This window comes from Spermophilus citellus (genome assembly GCF_964194105.1).
Source record: "Spermophilus citellus genome assembly, chromosome: 3".
Classification (NCBI taxonomy): domain Eukaryota; kingdom Metazoa; phylum Chordata; class Mammalia; order Rodentia; family Sciuridae; genus Spermophilus; species Spermophilus citellus.
The window spans coordinates 127,543,738-127,570,458 of NC_138184.1; the positions used below are offsets into that span (position 1 = coordinate 127,543,738).

General features: G+C 44.0%; 1 protein-coding gene across 1 annotated transcript in view; it reads right to left on the reverse strand.

Annotated features, from left to right (window-relative positions):
- Positions 1 to 26,721, reverse strand: part of ADCY1 (adenylate cyclase 1) — a gene marked incomplete at its 5' end in the record, with an annotated part of 147,218 nt that overhangs the window by 44,143 nt on the left and 76,354 nt on the right. The window contains 7 exons of the mRNA XM_081286805.1: positions 5,157 to 5,283; positions 5,626 to 5,879; positions 6,314 to 6,403; positions 14,971 to 15,055; positions 16,372 to 16,469; positions 16,580 to 16,774; positions 26,221 to 26,376. Of these exons, the coding sequence (XP_081142931.1) occupies positions 5,157 to 5,283; positions 5,626 to 5,879; positions 6,314 to 6,403; positions 14,971 to 15,055; positions 16,372 to 16,469; positions 16,580 to 16,774; positions 26,221 to 26,376 (1,005 nt within the window). The remainder of the gene's footprint in view (positions 1 to 5,156; positions 5,284 to 5,625; positions 5,880 to 6,313; positions 6,404 to 14,970; positions 15,056 to 16,371; positions 16,470 to 16,579; positions 16,775 to 26,220; positions 26,377 to 26,721) is intronic.

A 26,721-nucleotide genomic window follows, 5' to 3' on the forward strand; every position in this document is an offset into this window, starting at 1 on the left:
CTGAATAAGAGTGTGTGTGTGTGTCTGTGTTTGTGTATGTTTGTGTTTGTGTGTGTGTGTATTTAGTAGTCCATACTCACAGAACTATGAAAAAGGAAAGAGACACCCTCCAATCTGAAGATTGGACACCTTCAGACTTTGACTCTTATATTCTGCTTTATAGCTTGTAATGGCACTTCTACTTTTAGGCTTAGACATCTAACCCTTTTTTGCCTCAATTGTAATTCAAAAGCTAGTAATCACTGGGCCAGGAAAACTGGAAAATCAGACTTGCTGACACCCTGATTCCCTCAAGGTTGAGGAATGGCCAAAAGATAGAGTTGTAACAAAGACATAAGACTCTACTTTTGCCTTCAAATATCGAATGGGTGGCTAAAAGCAGGATTAGAGCCTTGGCATCTCTGCCTCCATTCTGCATCTGTCCCCTTCACTCCAGGTCATCTTGGATTCCTGAAACGAGGTCTGATCCAATGAACACTGTGTGATAAATGGAAGCTACCAGCAGCGACAGCAAGGTCACACCTGCACTTGATCAAGATCACCTGCTTTGACAGCAATCCCTCTGGCTATGCAGACCCCCCACACAAACACACACCATTTCCCTCATTCCCCTTTTATATAAAACCTCAAAGTCTATTAGCTGTTGAAGACAGGGCTTTGGATACAGGTCCCCTTGTCCTTCTGTCTTCCTGGTGTAACTACACTGATTAAAGTGAGGAGGAGGAGGAAGAAGAGGAGGAGGAGGAGAAGGGGGAGGAGGAGGAGCAGCAGCCAAAAGGAAAATTAGAAAGTACTTTGAACCAAATGAAAATGAACCTATATATAATGCCAACATTTGTGGAATTCAGCTAATGCAGTATTTAGAGGCAAATTTATAACACAAAGCACCTATATTACACAGGAAGAAAAGCCTCTTTCAAATTACCTTAAAGCTCCAAAACTAACAGTAAATTAATCTGAAAATAATCATAAGAAATTAAATAATATAGGCCAGGTTATGTTAATATTAAAGAGATAATAAGGAAATATTATAGCCAAATTTCAAAAAATCAACAAATTTACGGGAAGAATACAAATTTCCAAAGACACCTCAAAAAGATATAGAAAGCCTAAAGAGCCATATATCCTAAGAGAAATTGAATTTTAGTTTAAAGTTTCCTCATCAAACAAACAAACAAAAACAAAAACAGGTAGATCAGGTCTTAAACATTTAAGAAATAATACCTCTTCTATACAAACTCTATAGAAAAACTGACAAGGATGGAATACTCCACTCATCCTTTATCTGTGTTGGTATTACTCTCATACCAACAGCAGATAAAGACCCTGCTATGGTTCAGATGTGGTTTGTCCCCATAGGTTCATGGTTTGGTGTTTGGTCCTAGGGTAGTGATGTTGGGAGGTGAGGGGCCTATAAGGGGTAGGACCTAGTGGGAAGTGATTCAGAATCATCTGTCTTTACTGAAAGCTGTTTTGAGGATGTGCCCACCCAAAGCCCAAAGGTAAAACCTGTGGCAAGTAACAGAACAAAATGACAACCAACATGCTGCAGTATTTCAGAGTCTGAGAAAGGTGACCCTGACATTCATGACATAAACTCCCTGTTACTGTCACACCGTGTTACCATCACATGTGCAGAAATGCAGCTCAAGAATAAAAGGGTTCGAAATCAGGAATTCAGTGGTGTCTCTAACTTGGTTCTATGGCTGAGAGTTCCATGTCTGTACTGTCACCATACTATAGGCAAACTTCTTCTCAAAGTCTGTAATGGTTATTGCACAATGGGAATTATCCTTGGATTAAGTATTTATTGGGTAGACAAATAAGTTAACTGTGTTTTCATGGTGATTATCTACTGAGATCAAAGAAAATAACAACACTGGAACCAAAAGCATCTCAACAGTTAAAGATGAAGAGGTTCAGGATGTCATCACAATGGTAAAACCCATATATTTATGCAGGTTTGAACAACCAGTTTGGTCTTCATAAATAATTAACCCACCTAGTCTTTGGCCTGAAAATTGGGTAATAGTTTGAGGAACTCTGATGTCTGTACAACCTATTTAAATGTCCAGAGGGCAAACAGATAAAGTCTAGAAAGTTCTGTGTTTTGCTGGGATTATGGGAAAGCAAAGTAGCATTTATTGTAACATATCTATGGAAAAAAAAATGTGTCACTATGTTCCATTTAGCAACCTTACCCAATGACACACATTCATGAGGGCCACAGACTCACCCAGAATGCATTTGTGCCCTGAAGTTGATAGGGGTTGTGGTCAAATGGAGAATCACATGACAGGGTCAAATACTGTATATTTTTTAAAAAAATTGTACTTAATAACCAATATTTTAATTTAATATTTAAAACTGAGAAAAGGCCATACCAACCCAGATGAGAAAACTGTCTCCCCCCGGGGAGTATCTCCCAGCTGGAAGTCACAGCTATGGCCTCAGTTTTACTCACTTCAATTATGCAGCCAACTGGGCATCATAGTAAACAACTTTATAAACCCTCCATCTTGGTGTCCCAGTTGTCTCAGTCTTCCTGATTCATGCTAAATCCATTCTTCTCCAGTTCTGGGTAGGTATCTGGTATTTGGCCCCAACTCTGAGGTGGGGCCCATTCAGTCCTGGCTGCAGAGTGGAGGCCCTGGGCTGAGGATATTCCCATGTGGCCTCAGACACTGCTCATATAAGAAGATCTCAAACCCGAGGCTGATGGCAGGGCTGATGGCAGGCTAGTGGGTATTAGGAGCCAGACTGCTGGATTTTGCTGGACAGCTGGCAGAACAGAATAAATATCAGCAGCAAAACCCATCAAAAAGAGGCTCCTCCCATTACCTGGCAAGCTTGGGCAAACTGCAGCTGGTCTCCTTTCTAAGAATTGGTATGTGGAACTAACCCAGATGCCCTTCAATAGATGAATGGATAAAAAAAAATGTGGCATCTATACACAATGGAGTACTATGCAGCAATAAAAAATGACAGAATCATAGAATTTGCAGGGAAATGGATGACACTAGAGCAGATTATGCTTAGTGAAGCTAGCCAATCCCTAAAAAACAAATACCAAATATCTTCTTTGATATAATGAGAGCAACTATGAACAGAGCAGGGAGGAAGAGTAGGAAGAAAAGATTAACATTAAACAGAGACATGAGATGGGAGGGAAAGGGAGAGAAAAGGGAAATTGCATGGAAATGAAGGGAGACCCTCATTGCTATACAAAATTACATATAAGAGGTTGTGAGGGGAATGGGAAAATAAACAAGGAGAGAAATGAATTACAGTAGATGGGGTAGAGAGAGAAGTTGGGAGGGGAGGAGAGGGGGGATAGTAGGGGATAGGAAAGGTAGCAGAATACAACAATTACTAATAGGGCATTATGTAAAATTGTGGATGTGTAACCAACGTGATTCTGCAATCTGCATTTGGGGTAAAATTGGGAGTTCATAACCCACTTCAATCTAATGTATGAAATATGATATGTCAAGAGCTTTGTAATGTTGTGAACAACCAATAATAAAAAAAAAAGAATTGGTATGTGCCAGCACCTGAAACCATTACCCACCACCAGGGAGGTTGACCTAGAGACTCCCAACCAATAGGTCCCCGGCATCCTGCTTCCAGTTGTACTGGGACAATGGGGAGCATCAGCAGGTGCAGGTTACTCCAATAGATTCATAACCTACAGCCAAGGGACAAAGTCACCTGCAGAAACCAAGCCAGGAGGGATCCAGCATGTCTTCCTCCTTCACTCCAGTCTGGGGCCAGTGTGTCTACAGGGTAATTTTGGTTATTCTTGGAAGCCCAGATGGAGGATCTCACCCCCATTTTATGGCTGGAAAAAGGCGAGTATGGTCGATCACTGGTTGTGACATTGCCAGAATGTGGGACAGGGACTACCTAATGCCAGGCCCAGCCCTTATTACCCCTCCTGCCACTGAGCAGGGTTTTTGCCCTCCACTGTGTAGCTGCTGCTACTCAGTCTCAGAAATGAGAGGACAAACCAAAAAGCTCTCCTGCCAAGGAGATACGTCAGAGCTGGTCCCACTGCCACAAGACACCTGGGCACAATCAGGTCTTCCATGTCCACAGTGAGCCCTCTGCTTCAGCCACTTAGGACTGAAAGACCCTGACATTCTCTTCTATGGACCCTGTTTTCCAATGTGTAATCACACCTCCTGGGCAACACTACTCTGAGGTATAAATGAAATCAGGTAGTTCCAACAGCCAAGAGCTATTCTTGATATATCAGAATAAGAAGACTGCCTTTTGCTAAAGCTAAGATTCATCAAGCCTTCATTTCCCACATTCAGGTGAAGAAAATTAGGTGGAGCAATTAGCCCAGAGCAAGATAGTCTGCAGATGGGATATGAACCTGGGTAACCTAATCCTGACTCTTCAAATGCCTCATATCCCAGAGGCCTGAGGAGCAACAGAGCAATTGGGGGCCCAGGCACAGACAGAGATGCATTCACATTAGCACCAGGTGCTGCCCTGGTCCCGCCACAGACATAGGTAAGCCCTTCTGTCTCTGAACTTAGCTACACAGCATGGGCTCAGGTAAAGATCGGACAGTCGGCATCTGTCTCACATCTGAACAGATTTCAAGAAATTGTGATTCCCCACTTGGTAACCAGAAGGTTAAGGTCCAAAGCCAGCTCATACCACTACTTCTTGGAATCCCTCCATAAGGGGTCCTCACACCTCTCCTGTCAGAATTTCCCAGGATACTTGTCAAAAATATAGATTCCCAGTTCCCACACACAGAGCTACTCAATATGGAGTGGGTGGAGTGAGATTCTTCATTCCCTTATTTCCCAATAATTCTGATGGGACTTGCAATCATCATCCAGACCCCACAGAGTCCAAGGCCCCTCTACCTAGGATGGGGAGCTCACTGCCTCATAAAGCAGCCATTCCGACATTATTATCTTGAACACTCTTCCTGCAGCCTTCCATATAGTCATTCCATGGGGATTGTCCTTAATTCGCAAGCCCCTGGCACAGGTCTCTTCTAGAACCTGGTCCTTCCATACTGCTGAGTGGGGACCTCTGCAGGTCACATAGCCAATGAATGTGTCAGCCAGCTGCCCCAGTTGTTGAAGGATCCCCATCCCACACCCCCAGGAAGGAGAGAGGGCTTATCTTGCCTGTGCTGCCCAGAGGTAGTCCAGCCGCAGCCTCACGTCCACCTGCCTGGCGTGCAGGGCCAGCGTGCACGAGAACAGCAGGATGGCCACGATTGGCTCGTAGCTGCGCCCAGAGACACCACCGCCCCTGGGGGAAGGTGAGGAAGAAACCCCAGTCAATGTAGAGCTTCCAGGCAAGACGTGGCCAGAAAAACCCTGGAGCAGGGCAGAGAGTGGTCCTCAGGTGGTGATGCCCACAAACAGCTTGCTGGGGCTGACCCAGGCCAAGACCTCCTTCTCAACAGGAAGTCTGATGCCTTACTAGAACCTGGGCTGAAGAGGAGAAATGGAAAAGCCGTGGAACTAAAAGTTTTGCATAGACTTGGTCCTCATTAATTTGCTAATTGGAAGAGGCTATATGTAGCTGTACACACAGATTCCACCAACAGCACCCCACCCGGGGCCTTTTCCTTGAGGCAACTACACTCACTCGGCCTTGGAGTATCCGCTGAGCTCCAGAACGAGGATGTAGGATGTGGTGAGCCCAGACAGCAGGATCATCTTTGGCAAGGAGGACACCCGCAGGAATATGGCTAGCGGGAGGGTACCCACCAGGCAGCAGAGCAGGGCATGATGTGCAGACTCACAGGGCAAGGCAGGCAGCACAGTGCGCCGGCCCCCAGCCGCAAGGACCACCAGGGAGCTGTTGGACTGGGAGCTCCAGGCCCAGGGTAGGCAGCCCACCTGGGAAGTGAGGGACATAGGGATTTAGGAAAGGCCAGGAAGCAGCCGGCATTCTCTCAGAACATTCAGTCAGGTACCCCAGTCTCCCAGCTCTCCATGCCTTCTACCATAACCATCCCCCCGTGTCACCAGCCAGGCCTCAACCATCCTGCTGCCCACAGCCTGCAAAGGCTGCAGGGGAAGGGGCTAAGTAGGACCTAGAGGCACCATCCCTCCCTGCACCCCAAGCCTGGCATCTCTATCCTGTGACTCCTGCCCCAGCTCCCTCTTGTTACTACTATCTTGGCTCCATCTTGTTAGTCCTGCCCCAGTTCCATCCTGTTTCTTCTGCCCCCTCCATCTGTTACTCCTGCCCTGTTCCCTCCTGTCAGTCCTCCCTGCTCCCTCCAGTTCTCTTGCCCCAGTGCTTTTCAAAAGTTATAATGGATGCTTACCACACATCCTTGGGCTACAGAATAGATTAAGACCACTATGAATATGCACAAGACGGTACGAATCTGAATCGTCAGGCACCCTGGAAAACACTGAACAAGAAAACATCATTTTAAAAATATCATCTGATTAAAAAGCAGATTCATGTGCATAATAAATAATCCACATGAAACAGAATGCAAAGAATGGTCTGCATGTCCCTACACCCTCACCTGTTCATCCCCCACACAGATTTCTTGGCTGTTTTCATATACTTCTTTCCCAGATGAAGAACCCACCAAAGTTTTTAAAACCTATAATTCTTTAAATTAAAAAGGGTAATATCACCTTCCTTCTGCCAGGCAATGTGACTTTGATTGGCATTAAAATGGAGTAGAATAATTGACATTTTCATTATATGCATTCTCCTATTTTAGTAATGTCAAGAATTTCCACTCATTTGTCTTCTTTTATGGCTTTTAAGTGACTTTACCACATTCTTTGTGTAGGTTTTATATAATTCTTAAAAGTTCATAGGACTTTTATTTTAAATGCAAATACAATTGAAATATTCAATAAATGTTTTCAAGCATAAAAGTAAAAAGTCCTTTTACACTCACATTCCTGAAAATAAAAAATACACACCAAAATAAATACCCATAGCATCTTATGGGAAACAACACCAGCACCAACAGCAGGCACCTGGTAGGACATCCTTGGAGATCTGCAAATTATTTCTGCCATCGGGAGTATTTTTTCCCACTGGGCAGCTAAGGAAAAGCTGATACAAACACCTCCAAGCCTAGGATCATGAATTCTGGGGATGAGGAAAGAGCAGTTTCCCAATGCATATAACTGGCAGGATATGAATTCAGGCCCCAAGTTTTGGTTCCTGATCTTTAACATGGCCCTCCTTAGGCTGCTTCCCTAGCTCTGGCCATGGCAGAACTCCACATGGTTAGGAACATGGCCAGAGCCATTGGCAGCCCCCAACTTCCAGGCCATTAACCACCCCCAGTCCCTGGAACAGGATTTTGGAACAAGGCTACTATCCTCTGCAGATAACAACTCTCCTTTTAAGAACAGTTCTTGACCCAAAGAAATGTTCTTTTAAGTTCTTGACTTAAAAGAAATGGAATGTCTGACGATGGGCCACCAAGTTACCACGTGATCTGAACTGCTCATCAAAAGCGTGTGTTATCTGACCCACCAAGCCACAAAGTTGGGCATGTGCGGCAGCACTCCATCACCAAATGGAAGCAATCTTTACATAATTGGGCCTGATCAGGCCTTGAAGACACAATTAAGCTAGGCAAAAGAATTGGCCCAAATGCCCAAGGTCCCCTCTCCTGTTGCAATGCCTCCTCTCTCCCAACTGTGGCCCCATGGGGAGTCCCTATTATCAGCTGACAGAAACAGCAAAGATTCAGGCCTGGTTTACAGAAGGTTCTGCATGATATGCAGGCACCACCTGAAAGTGGACAGCTACAGCACTACAGGTCCTCTCAGGATATCACTGAAAGCAACGATGAAGGGAAATCCTCCCACTGGTAGAACTCAGGGCAGTACATCTGGGTCAGATATGCAATTATACACTGATTCATGGACTGGGAACAACAGTGTGGCTAGATAGACAGGGACTTGAAAGGATCAGGATTGAATGCTAATGAGAAGGAAATCTGGGGCAGAGGTATATGGAATGACCTCTCTAAGTGTGAAAGAGAAATGAATTCTCACCAAAAGGTGACTTCAGGGGGATTTTAATAATCAGGGGGATTGAATGACCTCTTCTTTAGATACCAGTCAACCTCTTTCCCCAGTGTTATGGTTTAGATAAGTATCTCCCAAAAGCTCTTGTGTGGAATAATGCAAGAATGTTCAGAAGTGAAATGATTAGATTATGACAGCTATGACCTAATCAGTGGATTAATATAATGATATGGCTTATCTGGGTGATAACTTTAGGCATATAGGGCATAGCTGGAGGAAATAAGTCACTGGGGGTATGACTTCAGGGCTTATATTTTGTCCCAGGCCAGCAGTGTGCTCTCTCTCTACATCCTGGCGGTCATGAACTGAGCAGCCAGCTCTTCTCAGCCATGCCTTTCTGCGATTTGTTCTGCCTTTCCTCTGACCCAAAGCTAAAGAGTCAGCCAATCATGGACTGAACTGCTGAAATCATGATCCAAAATAAACTTCTTCCTCTAAGTCATTCTTGTCAGGTATTTTGGTCACAGAAACACAAAAGCTAAGTGAAACAATAATTGGTAATGAGAGTGGGGTCAATTTTGTGAGTAATCTGACCATGCATTCAGAAGCTTTTGGTGCCATTTGAAGTTTGTGGGAGGAATTTTGAAAAGTTTAAAGATATAAGCTGGAAAAGCTTTAGAATATTGTAAGCGGGGCTTAAAGAGTGATTTCTGGTAGAAGCTCAAAAGACCAGAAAAATATAAGTAAAACTGTGGCTAAAGAAGTTATGGTTAAAGCGATTATAGCCACGAAAGAAATGCTAAATACTTCACCCAGAGACAATAGAAAAGATGACTTCAGGGCATTTCAGGAACTCGAAAGACCACCCCCCATCTCAGGTTCAAGGATGGAAAAGTAAAAATTCCTTTGAGAAAAATGGGGCACCCTGCTTGTATAGGGGGGCCTAGGAAGTTGTTTCACCCTGCTCAACTGCTCAGGTACTCAGAGGCTGCTGCAGCTGTGATTCTAGGAAGCCTGGGTACTGCTCAAGATGGTGGCCAATCTTGGCATCATCCATGTGGTGCTGGTTCTGCAGGAATGCAGGATACTGGAGTTAAGAGGTCATGGAGGTTTCTACCAAGATTTCAAAAGAAGGTATGGGAGGCCAGACAAAGTGTAGTAGGTTCCAAATCCCTGCAGACAGCTCCTGGGGGGTGATATAAAAGGAAGCTGAAGCTATAGTAGAGGCCCCCAAATTAAGAGATGTCAGTACGATGGAACTACTACCAAAGAAAGCTGCAGGAATAAGCTAACAGAGGTCATGTGGGCTGCAACCATCAAGGACATAGGAGTAGAGTTACACAAACACTTTGGAAAGAACATCACAATACCATGTGTCCCAGATGCTGGACATGAAGCTATAGAACTCATTTGCCCATTGGATTTCAGCATTGCTTTAATCCCATCCCTTCTTTCTATGTCTTTATTTATCCCTTTTGAAATGGAAATGTTTACTAGCCATTAGATATGGATATATGTAACCTGTTTTTTATTTTTATAGGGACTCACAGCTAAGAGTTTGCCTTGAGACTTGAATGATAATTTGGACTTGGGCTTTTGGGTAATGCTAGAACTGTTAAGACTATGGGAACTCTTGGAAATTAACTAAATATATTTTGCATTGTGAGATGGACATGAGCTTTAGTGGACCAGGGGCAGAATGTTATTATTTAGATATAAGGTAACCACCAGGGCTCATGTGAGACAATGCAAAAATGTCCAAAGATGATATAGTTAGATTGTTGTCTAATCAATGGATTTAATCACTTAATGGATTAACTTGAAAGGACTACTATACTGCGTGGTGAGTACAGACAGGTAAGGTGTAGCCAGAGGAAGTAGGTCACTGGGGAAAGCCTCTGGGGTTTATACTTTGTCCCTGGCAAGTGGATCTCACTGTCTGCATCCTGGCTGTCATGAACTGAACAGCTCTCCTCCAACAATGATGGACTTGGGCTTTTGAGTAATGCTATGATGTTCATTATCTTTCTGCAATGATGTTCTTTATCACCTTGGGCCAGTGTTGGGGATGCAAATCAAGTCAAGATGGCGCCTGGCAGTTTGCCAGGAGGAGTGGTTTGTGAAGCAATGCCAGCGAGCCATTAAGATGATGAGGATTCCTTATTGGCTGACTGCTGTATCTAGATGATGTTAATTGAGTCAAGCTGTGTGTAAACAGTTAGGTATATATACCTCTGCTGTCCCGCAATAAAGCGGTTCCGCTACCTTAGGAGCGCTACTTTGAGTTCTCGCTCAGTTCCCACTGAGTTCACTTACAATAAAGTAGTTCCCGCTTCAACCTTCAAGTTGCTTATCACCTCTCAGCTATTTTGCCCAGCCGGACTGCAGCAGGCCAGAGCTATGAAGTCTGCTGACCATGGACTGAACCAAAATAAACTTCCTCCTCTAAGTTGTTCTTGTTGGGTCTTTTGGTCACAGTGATGAAAAGCTGACTAAAATAGCGTATCAAACAGTCAGTGCTTCACTGCAAGCTAGTTAGTGCAGGGCCATGAAAATGACCATGCAAGCAGAAACCATATAAATATAACTTTAATAATCAATGGGAAGAATTATGATTCCCCAAAACCCTTTAAAAATTTGCCAAAAACAGTTTTTTAAAAATCCTCTAGGTTATAAATATATGGAGAAAATTTTTGAATTAATAGAATGAATTATATTTAGTATATTTGGGATTGGCATAATTCCTAAAAGTCCCCAAGGTTTCTCAGTTAAATCTGGGCCAGAGACTATGATGAATAAGAATGTCCATGATCATGTGATATTTGTGGTAAAAGGGACTCTAAAGCTGTAATTAAGCTTAATAATAAGATAATTCTGCATCAGACAGGAGTACTTGCTGTACCTAATCTAATCACATGAGGCCTTTCTTTGCTGTGCACATTCCTTTTAGTTTGATGCAATTTCATTTGTCTATTTTCCCTTTTGTTTCATGTGTTTTTAAAGCTCTGTGGAAAAAAAAGCATTGTCCACATGAAAGCCATGGAGCTTTTCCTCTATGACAATGAATAAAGTGAAGAAATAACCCATACTTTGGGAGATAATGTCTGCAAACATTGCATCTGATAAGGGAATAATATCCAAAATATATAAGTATTGAGACAACTCAATAACAGAAAAAAAAACCCAAATAATCCAATTTAAAATGGGCAAAAGGGCCTTAATACACATTTCTCAAATGAAGACAGACAAAGATCACTGATCATCAGAGAAATGCAAATTTAAACCACAATAAGATATCACCTCTTTCCAAGTAGAATGGTTATTATTATTTTTTTAAAAAAAAGGCTTTTGTTACAAGTGTTAGCAAAAATGTAGAGAAAAGGGAATCCTTGTATAATGTTGGTGGGAATGTAAATTAGTACATCCCTAACAGTATGGAGGTGCCTCAAAAAATTAAAAATAGAACTACCATACAATCCAGTAACCACACTACTGGGTATAGAGCCAAAGGAAATGAAATTAACATGTCAGATAGTTATACTCCCGTGTTCACTGCAGCACTATTCACAAGGGCCAAGATATGGAATCAACCTAGGTGTCCATCCAAGGATGAATGGGTACACTTACACAATGGAGTACTATTTAGCCTTATAAAAGAAGGAAATCCTATCATTTGCACCAACATGGATGAACCCAGAGGACAATATGCTTGTTTCACTAATAAGCCAGATATAAAAGCACAAACACCGCATGATCTCACATATATGTGGACTCCAAAAGTCAAATTTCTAGAAGAAGAGAGTAGAATGGAGATTGCCAGCTGGTGATATTGGGGGGTGGGAGTGAAGATGTTGGTCAATGGGTACAAAGTTTTAAGTGGACAGAAGGAATAAGATTTTGAGATGTATTGCTCAGTGTGGTAACTATAGTAAAAAAAAAACATATTATGTACATCAAAATTGCTAAGATAATATATCTTAAATGTTCTCACCACAAAGAAATGCTAAATATGTGAGGTAATTCAATTGCTTAATATACATCTACACACACATACGTGTACACTGTAAAATGATATATATACATACATATGTATATGTATATCATAGCCTCACATTGTATGCCATAAATGTATGTAGTTGTTACTCATCAAAAAAATTTAATGAAAAAAAGAGATAATTTTCTCTGGTTGATGGCAGAAGAGTAAGTCAGAAAAGTTGAATCTTTAGAAGTATAGTGCTGTAATAGGTATCAAAACATAGGAACATCTTTGGACCTGGGCAGCAGGAGGAGGTAGGAAGAATTCCAAGGAGCAGGCTAGAGAAACCTTGTTTCAGTCTTTATCCCAGAGACTGATATTGGATCTGCTATGGTCAAATCCCTACAAGGAGCATTTCTATACAGAAGGATACTTGTATGCCCTCAAGGTTCTGCTCCTCTGAGAAAATCTAGGTGATTTACGTGAGGTTGGCAACTGATTCAGTGCAGGAGGCTTTGAGATCTTTAGAGAGATACAGAGAGGCATCAGCTCCTATTCCAGATGCATGGTAGATGTACATAAAGCTGGGTCGGCTGCCATTGTTTTGAAACCCTTAAAGGAGACTAGCTTTGGGCTGAGACTGGCTCTAGGGGACAGAGAGAAAGAAATTTGTCTCTGATGGCAGAATGGAGTCATTTGACTAAAACCAACCCTGGACTCTCCCTTGGTCTTTCTGGATGCATGAGCCAATACATAACTTTTTATCATTTCAAGCACTTTGGATTGACTATTTGGTCACTTGCAAAATGTCAACTGTTGCTCCAGGAACTTTATAGAGGTGGCATCTTAGGGAGGCTGGCCACTCTGGCTCACACCCTCAGTGAGGAAACTGGAGAATTTCAGATCCTCTCCATCTGATGCTCAATATTTGTTCCTATGAATATATTTTATCATGTAAATAGAAGCTAAACTATCTCTCTAGGAACTGAATAATGATAATTACAAGAACCAATGCAAAGGGTGAAGGTCCCATGGACACCTGGCTCTGAACACTGTTGACATCAGGGAAGAGAACATTTCTACACTGTTGATGCCACAAGGGTCCCAGGAATATGTTCTGGGAACTAGACCTAACCCCACCTGAGTGGATGGCCCCACCCACTCATGTCTCCCCTTGGGTGAAACTAGCTTTTTCCTGGATGGATTTGACTTGCTGTGTGCCAACCTCCCCATGCCTCCATCCTGTCATTTGTCATCCCCACAGTGTATTTTATATAGACATCTGCCATGGCCCCAATCATCCCCCACAAAGGATCCTCTGAGCCCAGTGCAGAGCGTGGTGAAGATGGTTAGTATACATTGCTGATTCCGTCAAGCCCTGACCCAGTGGATACTTGATGCAAGCTTGGCCTGAGCTGAGAACAGACTCTGCTTTCTGCACATCGGTGCATCTGCCACTGACGCCAGCTCCTAGGAAAGTCGGGTCCTGCAGCTTTGTGAGCCTGGTGCTTCACAAACACATAGTTAGAAAAACACTCCTTGCCCATGGGGGAGGGGTGGGGAGTGCGGGGGAGGGGTGGGGAGTGCTCCAAAGAGAACCTTTGGAGCCCGGGCAGAGTCCACCAAGAGAACAAAACATCTCAGTAAGAAGCATCACATGGGATGACGTAGACTAGTTTATTTTTAATGTTATCACTCTGAAATTACTCTGGCCAAAGTTCCCAGGCACAGGGCAGCTGCCTTATCGACCAAGAGGGTTAATTCCAGGCACAGTCACAGCCCAATCTCACTGAATACATGTTTTATGAAGCCATAGAGTGTTTAGGTTTGAATATTAGTTTTATGGACAGGAGACCAAGTATAGATTTTGCTTCCAAGTCATTTGATCAGATTGCTTAGCTGCCCAAACCCCATGTCCCTCATCTACAGCAAGAGGCTAATGTGTCTCAATCCCACATGGGAGGCTCAAGAAAGGGGTATGAATCTGCTCAGGAGAATCCATATTCCTGGAGTGAGATGCCAGGTGGGCTTGTGGGGCTGGTGAATTCCTCAGCTACGCTTGGTGGCTGTTGTTCTTTCCCCAGCAGTACTCATTCTATTTTCTGCATATCTTAGGCTATTTGCACACCATCAGGTGGGCATGCCAGTTCCCACCATTTGTGGACAAAGTGACAGGCTTTGAAAATTATCATCCATCATGCTTTCATTTGAAATTATATGATAAAAGCAAACTTATTTGAAGGGGTAAATTTCAAACAAAATGTCACTCAAATAATGAGTGCAAATGCAGTTTTAATAAATGGTATCATCTAATTAAGAAAAAAATCAGAATGGTACCTACCTATGAATAATGACAAAGCTACACAAATAAAACTAGACCTAATCGTTTTAAGAATTGCTATTTTCAACAATTATACAAAAAAAACACTGGGTCTACTAGAAGGGACAAGTAGGGGTATTCTGGGGGAAATGGGGCAGTTGGGAATGAAGAATGAGGATGTGATGAAGGAATGAAGGGCCAGGAGGAACAAGAGTCCTCTCTGATAGAACAGCAAAGGGCACAAGGCTGTGGTGCTCAGGACTCTGCACCCAAAGTCCAAAGAGCTGAGAAGATGAGCATGGGGACCTGGAGGGCTGATGGCCCACCTGGAAAATGCTCTCCCAGGTTTGAGACATGAAAATCCCAAGAAGGCACCCTTCCCTTCTCCCCTAAACTCTCCATCTCGAACATCAGGATCAATATTTTGTGTTCATTTACTTCACTGGCATCCATCACCCACCCATTGTGCCCAGTAGGCAGCTTGCACACAGCACACGGAGCTCGGTACAGGACTAGAACATCCAGCACAAAGGCAGACATTTCCACCTGCCATGGAGAGCAAGGGACAGGACTGACTCCAACATCCCACTTGTCCTGTCCAGCAGGCAGGCAGAGATGGTCCATAGGCCTGGACCAGGTGAAGTTCAGGGAGAAGACACACATCACACACATACCTGGACCCGGGTGATGTGCAGGTAGAGGACACAGGCCACCAGGAAGCAGATACAGAACACCAGCAGGAGCAGGACAGCCACACTCCTAGAGACAGAGGACATGCAAATCACTGCTGGTCAGAGGCCAGGTGACATGAATCCAAGATATCTGAAAATCAGTCCTTCCTACTCTTCCTCTAAATCTCCTCAGCTCTCAAGATGAAGCAGTGTCATATACCAGGTTGTCTGCCCTCAGATCCCTGGGGATTTGCCACATCTGCTACCTTCAAGGGAGGCATCTGTGGCTCCCAAGTAAAGGGGTCTTTTCTGGGTTATCCTCGACTTGCACCACCCCATCTCCAAATTCTAACCTAGGCAGAGGGACATAAACCTTTCTGAAAGCCCTTTAGTCCTAACAGAAGCATAGGAACTGCTCACACAGTCTGGTGAGCTGCCCTTCTGCTGGGCTTTGTATGGGAAGGACGTTTCTAGAAAAAGCTAGATTCCCAAACAGGAGCCTTCTGTGTTCAGAATCTGTGTGCCTCCCAGAGATGAGGCCCCCTCTGTCCTCACCAGGTATGAGGACCTTCTGTGTGTTTTTTGGAAACTCAAAGAAGATATTATTCCCCCTAGGGAGGTTTTATAAAGAAACAGGTATGTCTGGAAGAAAAGTAACAAGCAGAGACTTTCGGGTATCTTCCTCAACCAAGAAAACCTGCCAAACTCACATTGACTCATATGATAATTAGTATATTTTTCTTCCTTTTCAGAACCCTCCTTTTCTCATTTGAATGTTTCTAAAAATGACATGAACCTAGAAATCAGTGAGGCCATTTAGTACGCTCTGATTCCCCCTTGAAAATAGTTATTAGGGCAATGGCACATGCCACAAGGATGCAGAACCTGTAAGTATGTGGTATATGGTGTCTCAGAATTCAATCAGTTCAAAATTAAAAATCAACAGTGACCAGTCCCAAGCTGTATGCCATAAAGCTTGCTAAACTAGTGACTTAAATAAATGGTGGTGGCCAATGTCTTCTCCTAATGCTTGGCATGATGGAAGAGTAACTAGAAGGTGAATCCTGAATACAAAAAGAACACACAGCCACCAACCTCAGGGACCTCAAATCTGTGTGCATCCCAGATTTTTTTTTTTTTTTTTGGACCAGGGGGTGCCTAACCACTGAGCCATATCCCTGCCCCCCTCCCCCGCCTTTTTTTTTTTTTTTTTTTTTTGAGACAAGGTCTTGCTAAGTTGCTTAGGGCCTCACTAAGTTGCTGAGTCTGGCTTTGGACCTGCGATCTTCCTGCCTCAGCCTCCCAAGACGCTGAGATAACAAGTGTATGCCACCATGCCTGGCCAGGGACCTCAAATTCATGGTCACCTTCCCACACACTGATCAGAACAGGAACAGCACTTACTGTGGGATCATAAGAAGGTAGACAAGGCCAAATAAGGCAGCCAGGATGAGGGCAAGGACGACAGCGCTGGTGAAATACTCATCCTGAAGCTGGTGGTACTGCAAAGTAGGGAGGGAGAGATATTGATCAACTGGAGCTTCGAGCTTATGGGCCCCACACAGAGCCTTGACCCACCACATCAAGGAAAATTAAAACCAGAGTGACTTACCTTTTGCTCCCGTTCAACATGTTTGTACTTCAAGGTAAAGAAATTTAGATCCGCCATCTCCAGCTCCGTCTGGCGGGCTTCCAGGAGGCGGCTTAAATACCTATTGACACGCGTGCCTGGTGTGGTGTAGACCACATTTGTAGAGAAAGACGAGCGGTTTCGAAGTTTTTCTGATGCTGTTCTCAATGCTCTCCGCTGCAGTCATCATGGAAACAAAGAAATGTCATCAAATTCTCCCCTTTTTGAAGAAAAGGGGTTATATTCGCCCCCCCCCCCCCCCAGCCTGCATCCTGTCTGCTGCAGGGTGGGCTCCATTTGAGGATAGGAGATGCTATCATGGCTTTGCCCCTGGTGACCTGAGATGACAGGGGAAGTCTCTCAGCACTCAGTGTTGGGGTTCCCACATGTGTGCTGGGGTTACAGGGCAGCTGTGCCACAGCACTGTGGTGAGGGTTGTGGGACTCAACATGTGTGCAGTGGTGAAACAGTGTCCAGGGAAGAGCAGGCATCTGCACATTACACCTGAAAGACAAGACCTTACCAGGTCTCTTGCTACAGCCAGGGCTGATGGGAATGGAGCGTGAACCCTTCTACACAGCTCCCACATGTCACGGATGGGGTACAAGAATGCACCTGTTTGCCAAAAGGAAAATGGAGTCTAATTTGAAACCACCTACTGTGATCTCATTATTGGACTTCATAAGCAGGGCCTCTGGTGCTTAACACATTTTAGGAGAATACAAGAATATTAAAAAGATGCTGTCCATGCGGTTCCAGAAAAGAAGAAATAAATACGTTATTCCATTTTATTCTAACCAAATGGTCAGAATACCAACAGTAAAAAGAAAAAGATGAGGTGCTTTAGGAACTTTGCGATTCAAAGAAAAACTGTATGGTAGAGCAGGAGGTCCCCCTAGGGTTTCTTTCTGTCTTATTTATCTCAGACCAGAAACTGGAGAAGCCCATGGCCTGGAAATGCCAACATGTACAGGCAAAATGTATACAGCAAAAGCCCCAAGAAAAGCCTGTTTTCTCTGGCCAAAGGACCAAGAATGAGAAACCTAGAGAAAGAGAAAATTTAGACAACAATAATGCTACTCTTTCCAAGACCACTGAAAAATCTGTTTCCTACCCCCATTCATTCAGCAAAGGCCACATTGGTGTCTTGAATTCTATATCCTCATAGGGCTGTGAGGGAGTGTAGCTGCACCCCCACTAAGACAGTGCCAAAGAAAGCCCAACAGAGCCAAAGCGCTCATATCTAGGAGATGGCAATGACTCTGTACTTACGCTGTGACTGGCAGCCTCAAGGAGAATCAACTTCCATACCTGCACAATAGCGATGTCATGGAAGACAGGTGTGCAACCTGGACTTCCACGTCCACCTGGCAGTAACAAGACAGCACCCCTACCACACCTCATAAGATCAAAGACACACTGGACATCCGGACACATCACACACCATAGGAACAGTCAGAGGACAAAACCTCTAAGTGGATCATCTTAAAACATATGCAAACGTATTTCCTAAATCCAGCATCCACTTCTCATGTAAAAACTGCTAATACTAACTTATGTGGGCTACTTCCCTGAAATAATTAGGCATATTCTACTACTTTTAGCCCAAAATGTCACCATTAGTGGCAAAACCCTATTTGTTTTAACTGTTAAAGCCAAAATAAAAAGACTGCCCACCCTCATTAAGGTCACTTAATAATGGAAGGAAGAAGAAGCATAATTCTCATTATTTGTAATACATATTTCTGTAGATCAAGAAAATCCAAGAGAATTAAGTAAAAAGTTACTGCAATCAGTTTCAATGTGTGGACCAAACAAGCTAAAATTTTATCTTCACTATATTATGTAGATATGGTACACATTATGCTTACAAAAATAATCCCTAGACATATTTAAACATAAAGCCCAGAAGACAAGGCAGGCAAGAGGCTAAGTGGATCAGAAATAGAAGAAAAGGCACAGCAGAGAGCACATTGGTGATATTTTAAACTGTGCTAAGGGCAGAGCTAAAGTGGTCGGAGAAGCCAGAGCTCCTATGTACCATCAGCAGGGTTAGGAGGGCAAACGCTTGGGAGAGCACAATTTGGCAATAGCTCTCCAAAATTAAAATGGACACTCCATTAACCCAGCAATTTCACCACAAAGCAATACCCCAGGCTATCCTTGTATCTCTTGCTAAGATGTTTGTTAAAAAGGATGCTCCAGCACCCGTGGACATGATGAAATGAAGTCCCTATCTACCAACAAGCGAGGGGTGAAGTCAGGTGGGCACCCAGACTTGGGGGCCATTCAGCCACAGAGAAGGGACTTGGGTTGGGGTGAGCCTCCAAGATGCCTAAGGTCCAGCATGAGTGAAAAGACTGTGTGTAAGTACAGTAATCTCAGTTCCCACTTGCATTTATCTGCTGGTACATACACATTGATTTCTAGAAAGAACACAAAATGGTCAAGTTTGAAAGATTTAACTTTTGTATCATGTGTACATATTGCTTCTATTTTTATTTTTTTATTTAGGTATGAGGGATTGGACCCAGGGGTGCTTTACCACTGAGCTACATCCCCAGTCCATTTTAGTTTTTATTTTGAGACAGAGACTCATTAAGCTGCCTAGGCTGGCCTTGAATTTATGATCCTCCTTTCTCAGCCTCCCAAGTCACTGGGATTACAAGCATGCACCACCATGCCCAGCATATTTATAGTAGTAGTAGTTGTTGTTTAATCAAAAAACTTAGATATTGAAGTATGACAAGGACAAAAGCAATGCTAAAAGAGAGACAAGGGGGAGAAGGCAGACAGAAGCAGGTTCCTGGGTATATAAAGTAGGTGAACAAATATTCTTCAAGTATTAGGAAACGAGAATCAAGAAGAGTCCCCAGACTAGCTCTGACTAGCATCAGCATGTCTCCAACCCAATGGGTCCAATGGGTGACAGGTATCACAAACCCTAATGAGTGACACACCCATGCATGCAGACCTTGACTCATAGGATTCATTTTATAGAATGATCCAAGAAAGAAATTTCAGGAACAAAGATGCTGTGCTTGCTGTGCTTCATTTAAAACAAAATAGAAATATCTTATATATCAGTGAAGGTTGATTAAGTAAACGGTCTCTTCTTAGGCTAGGGCTCTATACAATGATTAAAAATCAAATTTTTGAGGAATATTTAATAATATAAGAAAATCTTTAAGATATATTGGCAAGTGAAGAAGAAACTTATCAAAGAAACTTATCCCAGAACTGGACACACTGAAGAAACATACCAAACTGTTTGTATGTCACCCAATCAAGTTTTGTTAAAAAATTTATACACACACACAGGAAGGAACAAAATGTTAATGATAGTTTTTTTAATGGGTGTTGGTAGGATTATAGATAAATTATTTTCATTTTCTTCTTCATAATTTTTGCATTTCTTCATATTTTCCACAATAAGTAGTTTTATAATCATAGGGAGTGTTCAAACAACAAAGAGAAGAGGTATAAATACACTGGAGGCTACAGTTTACTGTAAGAGCTTATCCCTGCAGTATGACAAAAATAGCTGTTTGAGCAAGCCCTAAAGCCATGAGCAAGACCTAAAGCCATGAGCAAGATCTAAAGCCATGAGCAAGACCTAAAGCCATGTGGGTACAGGTAAGAGATCAAACCCCCAGGAGGAGGTCCAGGCCACTCAGTGAGGGGTGGCGCAGACCTATCAGAGGCATCAGAATATGTGGGAATGGACCAAGATTCAGATGGATCTAAAATCTTCCTCTAGGTCCCTCTGTATACTTCCTTATAAAATCCAGTTTCAGCAAAGAACCCTGCTAAGTCAGCTTAGCAAAATCCCCTTCCCCCAATATCTGATCACCCTCTATAACTAGTCATGTCCCTCACCCTCCACCTTGCCCCAGGTAATGTATGATCACCTTAGCTTATTATCAGCAGGAGTCTGTTGGCTGGTTTTGCCAGAATCCCTACCTATGACATTTCTTTCCTCTCAGTAATTTTCTATCCACTGATTTCACCCTACAACTTAGCTATAGATTCCCACTTTCCCTGTTGTATTTGAAGTTCACCCCAATTTCCTCCGCAACTTTGGGACTCCACTGCCTGGTCCTACAGCAAAGATCCTGAATAAAGTAGCCTTTACTGCATCCCAACAAGTGTCATTGAATGATTTCCTCATAATAGCAACCCATCCCTGACCCTGGACTGGATCACTGTGCAACACTGCCACCTATCGGTCAATCTTTGATGTCCTGGCTCCGGGTCCCCTAAATGAGCACCTGAGAACACTGGACCCACAGGGATGGAACACTTTGAGGCTGCTCAAGTACATTTGTAAGTCACTCCCTGGAACTGGACACACTGACAAAAGCCAAGCCTAGATTCCAAGGTATAAAGCACACTCCCACCCTACCCCAACTCCAGGTCCTTGTTGGCTCCACCTTACATTGAGGGTGCCAGGTGAGCATGTCTAGAGGAGCAGGGGAGCAGAGGGTGGGAAGAGTTTGAGATGGACAAGTGAAGACAGGCCTGGCATGCCACAGACAGGGAAAGAGCTGCAGGCCAGTGTCCACCTGGCACTCACAGCAAACTCATCACATGCCCAGGATCAGGCCTTACCTGGAGCCACCACAGACATCCATGCGGAGGCCCCATGCCACTGCCCATCATCACTCTTTGATGACTTCCATGATAGAGACACTCTCTGACCCCATTGGGGACTTGTTTTCACTAATCAGCAGCCAGGGGCCCGGTCTGGGAACAGATGGCGATGAGGATATTGGAAAAGCAAAGGTTTTTCCATGGAAGATGGGAAGACTCTTAGCCCCTCCCCAGGGAGGAATAGATACTGGGGTAAGGGAGTTGCCCTAGCTACAGAGGCTACCCATGGAGCAAAGGGGCCAGAATCAGGCACCATGGAGGGCAAGGGATCAGAGATTAGAGGGGGAGAACAAGAAGACAGTGTTCTGACAGCATTTGGCAGTACTGACTCAACTGCTACCAGAGCATGACAGGGGAGGATAATCTACAGGCAGAGAGCTCATGTACAGATGACAGGCAGTTGGATAGAAGGATGAGACACAAGAGGGAGGCACTGTGGACAAGGTGATGGGGTGGGGGGCAAGCCTCAAGGTCCAGAAGGCTTAGTAAGATGTCCAGGAGTCATCCAAAGTGAAAAGGGCCAGAACCATCATGCAGGCCTCTTGGGGTTGGGAGCTGAAGGGGCCAGCCAGGGCAGGGCCCAGAGTTCAGAGAAGGTGGTACGGCATTATGATGAGAGAGAAGAGGGCACAATCTGGAGGGTTTGAGCCTCCCAGGGGAGTATGGAACCTGATGTAGGAGCCTTTTGTATTCAAGCACCATGTAGGCAGCAGCAGGGTCTGGAGTTTAGAACTCTGAGCTCACAGGTGAGGTCTGAGTCTCTAAGCTATCCATCTAGGGGACTGAGGGGACAGAGGGACCAAAGATGAAATTGGGACAACACTCAGTACCCCCAGAGAAGGCAGGAAGGTGCAAAGCAAGGAATCCATGTCTTTGGCCAGGGAGGTGAGAGGCGTATGCACATAAAAGCTTGGCTGAAGCAGTCAAGCACAGATGGAAAGGAGGAATGCAGGCCAACACTCTAACACTGGAAAGGAGGGCGAGGAGATGCTACATAGGGTTCACTGCCTAGGCCAGGCTAAGACTGCAGGAAGCAAGGATAGTGGCAGAGGATGGCTGGGAGCAGCAGCAAGCCACTGGACTATGGCTGCAGATGGCTCAGTGGGGTCTGGGAAGCCCAGGTTGGCCTCCTTACAAACCTACAGAGCCACTGAAGGGCTGCTGTTGGAGCTGCCTAAAACCTACAGAGACAGATGTTGCTTTCTCCCAGCTCAGGAGAGAGGGCAGCCCCCTCAGGTCTTGGTTTGTCCAACAAAGCTTTAACATGTGAATCAGAGGCCAGCATGCTCTGCCTGGAAACATGTCTGAATTGCAGAGTCTTATTAAACCTGAGTTTCTCAATGATCAAATAAGTATGACTTATCCCCACCACCACAATTTCTCCAAGAAAAGTCCTAGGCAGAGAGAAGACCTGGATTTCTTTCAGATTAAAATTGATTTTTCAAAATATTGCATGAAAATATTATTTATCTGAATGACTAAGTTTGGGTACATGCTTAAATTGTGCACCTGATCTGCCCATCCTTGTTCTAGCCCTGGTGGGAAGATATGTGGGGGCCCCCAAGCACTAGGGGAGAAATACAGAGACTAAATCTGACAATATGGCAAAGAAAATTCTCAGGTTAGAAAATCCAAAAGTCATTTAGAGGTCAGATATGTTCAGGTAAGTGGGAGTCTAGACAGGGCAAGAATGCCAAGCTACTGTCTGCCCTGAGGCAGTGGCACTGACAGACTCGCAGCACATCTGAAGTGCTGCATATTTCACGGGCACTCTCAGAACACCAGCACAGCAAGCTAAGGCCTGAAAGTGGTGGGAATTCCAGGCCCAAGAGGCTCCACCCTCAGCGGACAGCTCCTTGCATGGGAGATGAGAAGACTCATCTGTCTCGGATCCCACTCTGAACGGAGTGGAAACTCTTGAAAACATGTGCCTACTGACCTGATCAGGGACAAAACTCCTACTACCCAGGACATGTGAACATTAGAAGCCAACCAGTTAGTTTAAAACAGCCCCTTGCTGCCTGACAGGCATAAAGACCAATTTTCTTTGATGGAATACAACAGGAGCAGAGTTCTTAGAGAATTCTTAGATAAAGTTCTAGCAAAGTTGAGCTCACACACACAAATAATGAACCATGACCCTGAGAATCTTGCTTCTTCCTGAGAAGTCTCTAAATTACAGCAAGAGGTTTCTTTAAAAGGCATAAAACCCATAAAGGCAGGAAAAGAAATGAAGGTGGAAAAATTAGCAATGGGAGTTTAGAAAACAAGATGGGGCAGACCCTAGAGGGCTGGACCCCGGCTGACAGTAAAGAGCCAGGACAGCTCAGGCTCAAGCACTGGTGGTCACAGCTGCTGTGATCAAATGCCATCCACGAGGTGTTGTCAATAATCCCCGGTTTTTTTCGATGGTCTGGGTATATGGACCCATCAACCCCCAAATGTACAGTGGGGTCTTCTCTTGGGGGGAAATTAGGGTCTCCAACTCAGAGTGACTGATGTAGAAAATTTAAGAATCACAGGCGACCTTATCCTATCCAAGGAGAGAAACATAAAATCCTGGTGCCCAAAAGAAAGCTCAGAGAGGAGAACCCTTCTCCTAGATCTGCACTCCCAGTCAGCTCTGTAATTCCCCATCTTAATCAACAAGAGTAAGGGCTCTGGACATCTATGGAAGATGGGATTATAAAGGAAGACAAACAGGGTTGCGGGGGGAGCCAATCAGAGGAAACAGAGATGCTTCTGGGACAGAATATTTTTTTAAAAAAATCTCAGTGAGATGAAATGCGAAAAAGATACATCCCTGAAATGGAAATAGGATTTCATAAAAAGGACTATTTATAAAACAAAATAGAGATCATGGAAGTTTTTTTTTTAATGTGGTTGAATAAATGAAAACCTCAAAAGAAGTGTTGGGCTGGGTAAGGTGGCACACTCTTGCAATACCAGAGACGTGGGAGACTGAGACAGAAGGATCATAGGTTCAAAGCCAGCCTTAGCAACTTGCGAGGTCCTTAGCAACTTGCGAGGTCCTAAGCAACTTAGCAAGGCCCTAAGCAAGTTAGTGAGACCCTGGCTCAAAATAAAAAATAAAAAGAGTTGGGATGTGGTTCTGTGGTGCCCGGATTCAATCCCTGGTACCAATTAAAAAAAAAAAAGTGTCGGATGATAAAATCAAAGAAATTTTCCAGAAAGTAAAGAAAGACAGAGAAGGAGAATTAGGTCAGTTCAGGAGATTCAATGCCCAAATAATCAAATAATAGGAGTTTTAGGAATAAAAATGAAGGAAAGAAATAATCAACAAAATAATCGTTGAATACTTCCAGAGGTAGATCAACTGGGTCCATGGGCTATCTATCCCAAAGCATAAACAATTTTTAAAAATTTAAAAATTAAAAAAACACCTAGATCAAGGCATATTTAGGGCAAGTTCAGAATACCAGGTACAAAGAACAGGTTCTATAAACTTCCTGAGAGCAAGAATACTCATAAGGGTCACATCAAAAGGTTGGGAATGAGGATAACTCTGAGCTTCTCATCAGCAACCGCAGAAGCAAGAACATATTGAAACAAACTGTCAGAGGAAGAAAGATCATGGTGAACTGTCATGGACCAATTGTATGTATCCCTCCAAATCTACTTATTGTAATTCTGCCCTCCAACATGATGGTAGTAGGAGGTGGGGACTTATAGATGAGATTCTGATCGGTGTAGCACCCTTAAAAGGAGAGAAAGAGACACCAGAGCTCCCTTCTCTCTGCCATGTGAGGATGCAGCAAGAAGATGCCATCTGCAAAGCCAAGGAGAGATGACTAGGAGAGACCAGCTCTGCTGACACCTTGATCTTGGATTTCCAGCCTCCAGCACTGTGAGAAAATGAATGTCTGTGGTTTAAGGCCTCTCCCAGGCTGTGGAGCCTGAGCAAACTAATACATCAACCTAGTGACTGGGGCCCCATCACACCAGCAGGCTGCAAAGCTCTCCATGTGAGGGGCTGGAAAGACCCCTTTATTCATCCAAGGTGCCCCAATATTGCCTCCTTTCCCTTCCATGGTCAGTTGCTGGAATCCATGATCCATCAAAAGAAGAAAATGAATCATGGGTAGGAGCCCACATGATATGAGAGACACAAGGTCAACCACAGGAGGAAGACAAGGCCAAAGAAGCCCCTGAGGGTGATAGAGGCCAGCCCCAGGGAATGACCAGATCAAGGCTAAAATGGCTAGGACATTAGGACAGAAGGACTATCATGAGCTTAGACCATGTGTGGGGAATGTTAGCTTGAACTTAGATAAATAAAGATTGCAAAGGTGTGAAAAGTACAATTTGTGCATAAATAAAACTTGACTTAGCTCTGGGCAGCATTCACAAGATCATAAATGTGTATTATAGTTTGGATCTCAAATGTCCCTTGAAAAGCTCGTGTGTTAGGCAATATTCAGGACTGTTCAGAGGTAAATGATTAGATTATGAGAGCTGTAACCTTGTCAGTGGATTGATTCATTTGATAGATTAATAATATGAATGGACTACTGGATGGAAACTGTTGGCAGGTGAGACATGGCTGAAGGAAGTAGGTCACTAGGGGCATGACCTTGAACTATATCTGTCTATGGCCCCTTCCTCTCTCACTCTCTACTTCTTGGCTGCCATAAGCTGAGAAACTTTCCTCCACTGTGCCCTTTTACTATGATGTTCTGCTTTGTCTCAGGCCCATCACAATGGAGTCTCCCAACCATGGACTGAACCTCTGAAATTGTGAGCCCAAAATAAACTTTTCCTCCTCTAAGTTATTCTTGTCAGTTATTTTAGCCACAGCAATGAAAGGCTGACTAAACAATGTGTAAACAGTGATGTTGGACCTAACCATGCTGCACAGGGACTATATTGCAGAGGAAGGGAGAGGAGAAGATGGGATGCAGACTCAGTTCCCATTGGTTCCTGCCAGCAATGCCTCTAGTGGCTCCTACCTTGTCATCGTCTTCACAGGTCATGACATTGGAGAAGGGGATCTCAGCCTTGAACATCTTCCGGCAGTGCATGAGCTGCACCAGCAGGTAGCAGACAGTCTTAAACTTCATCCTCTTGGCCGGCTTTATATCTGAGAGAATCAGGCCTGGAAATATCTATTCAAACACAATGAATGGAGAGAAATGCTATCAATGAAATACATTTTGATTTTCAGGTTAAAAACATGACTCTGGTGGTGACAGGGACCCCAGGGCACAGGGATCTGTTTGCTCAATGCTGACTCTGCATTACTGGTAGGAGCAACTGAGTAGTAGCAACTCCGGAGTTTAGGCAGAGAGGGGTTTAGCTCACTTGGCGTGCCCTTTCTGTTTTCAGATCTCAGTCCTGGTTGACACCTACTGGGATGAGACTATGATTCCAGTCACAGCTAGGGGTGTTCCAGTCTGAGGAGGGCCCAGACCTGTCCATTCCACCTCCTTTAGACCCTTTAGTGGGAGATA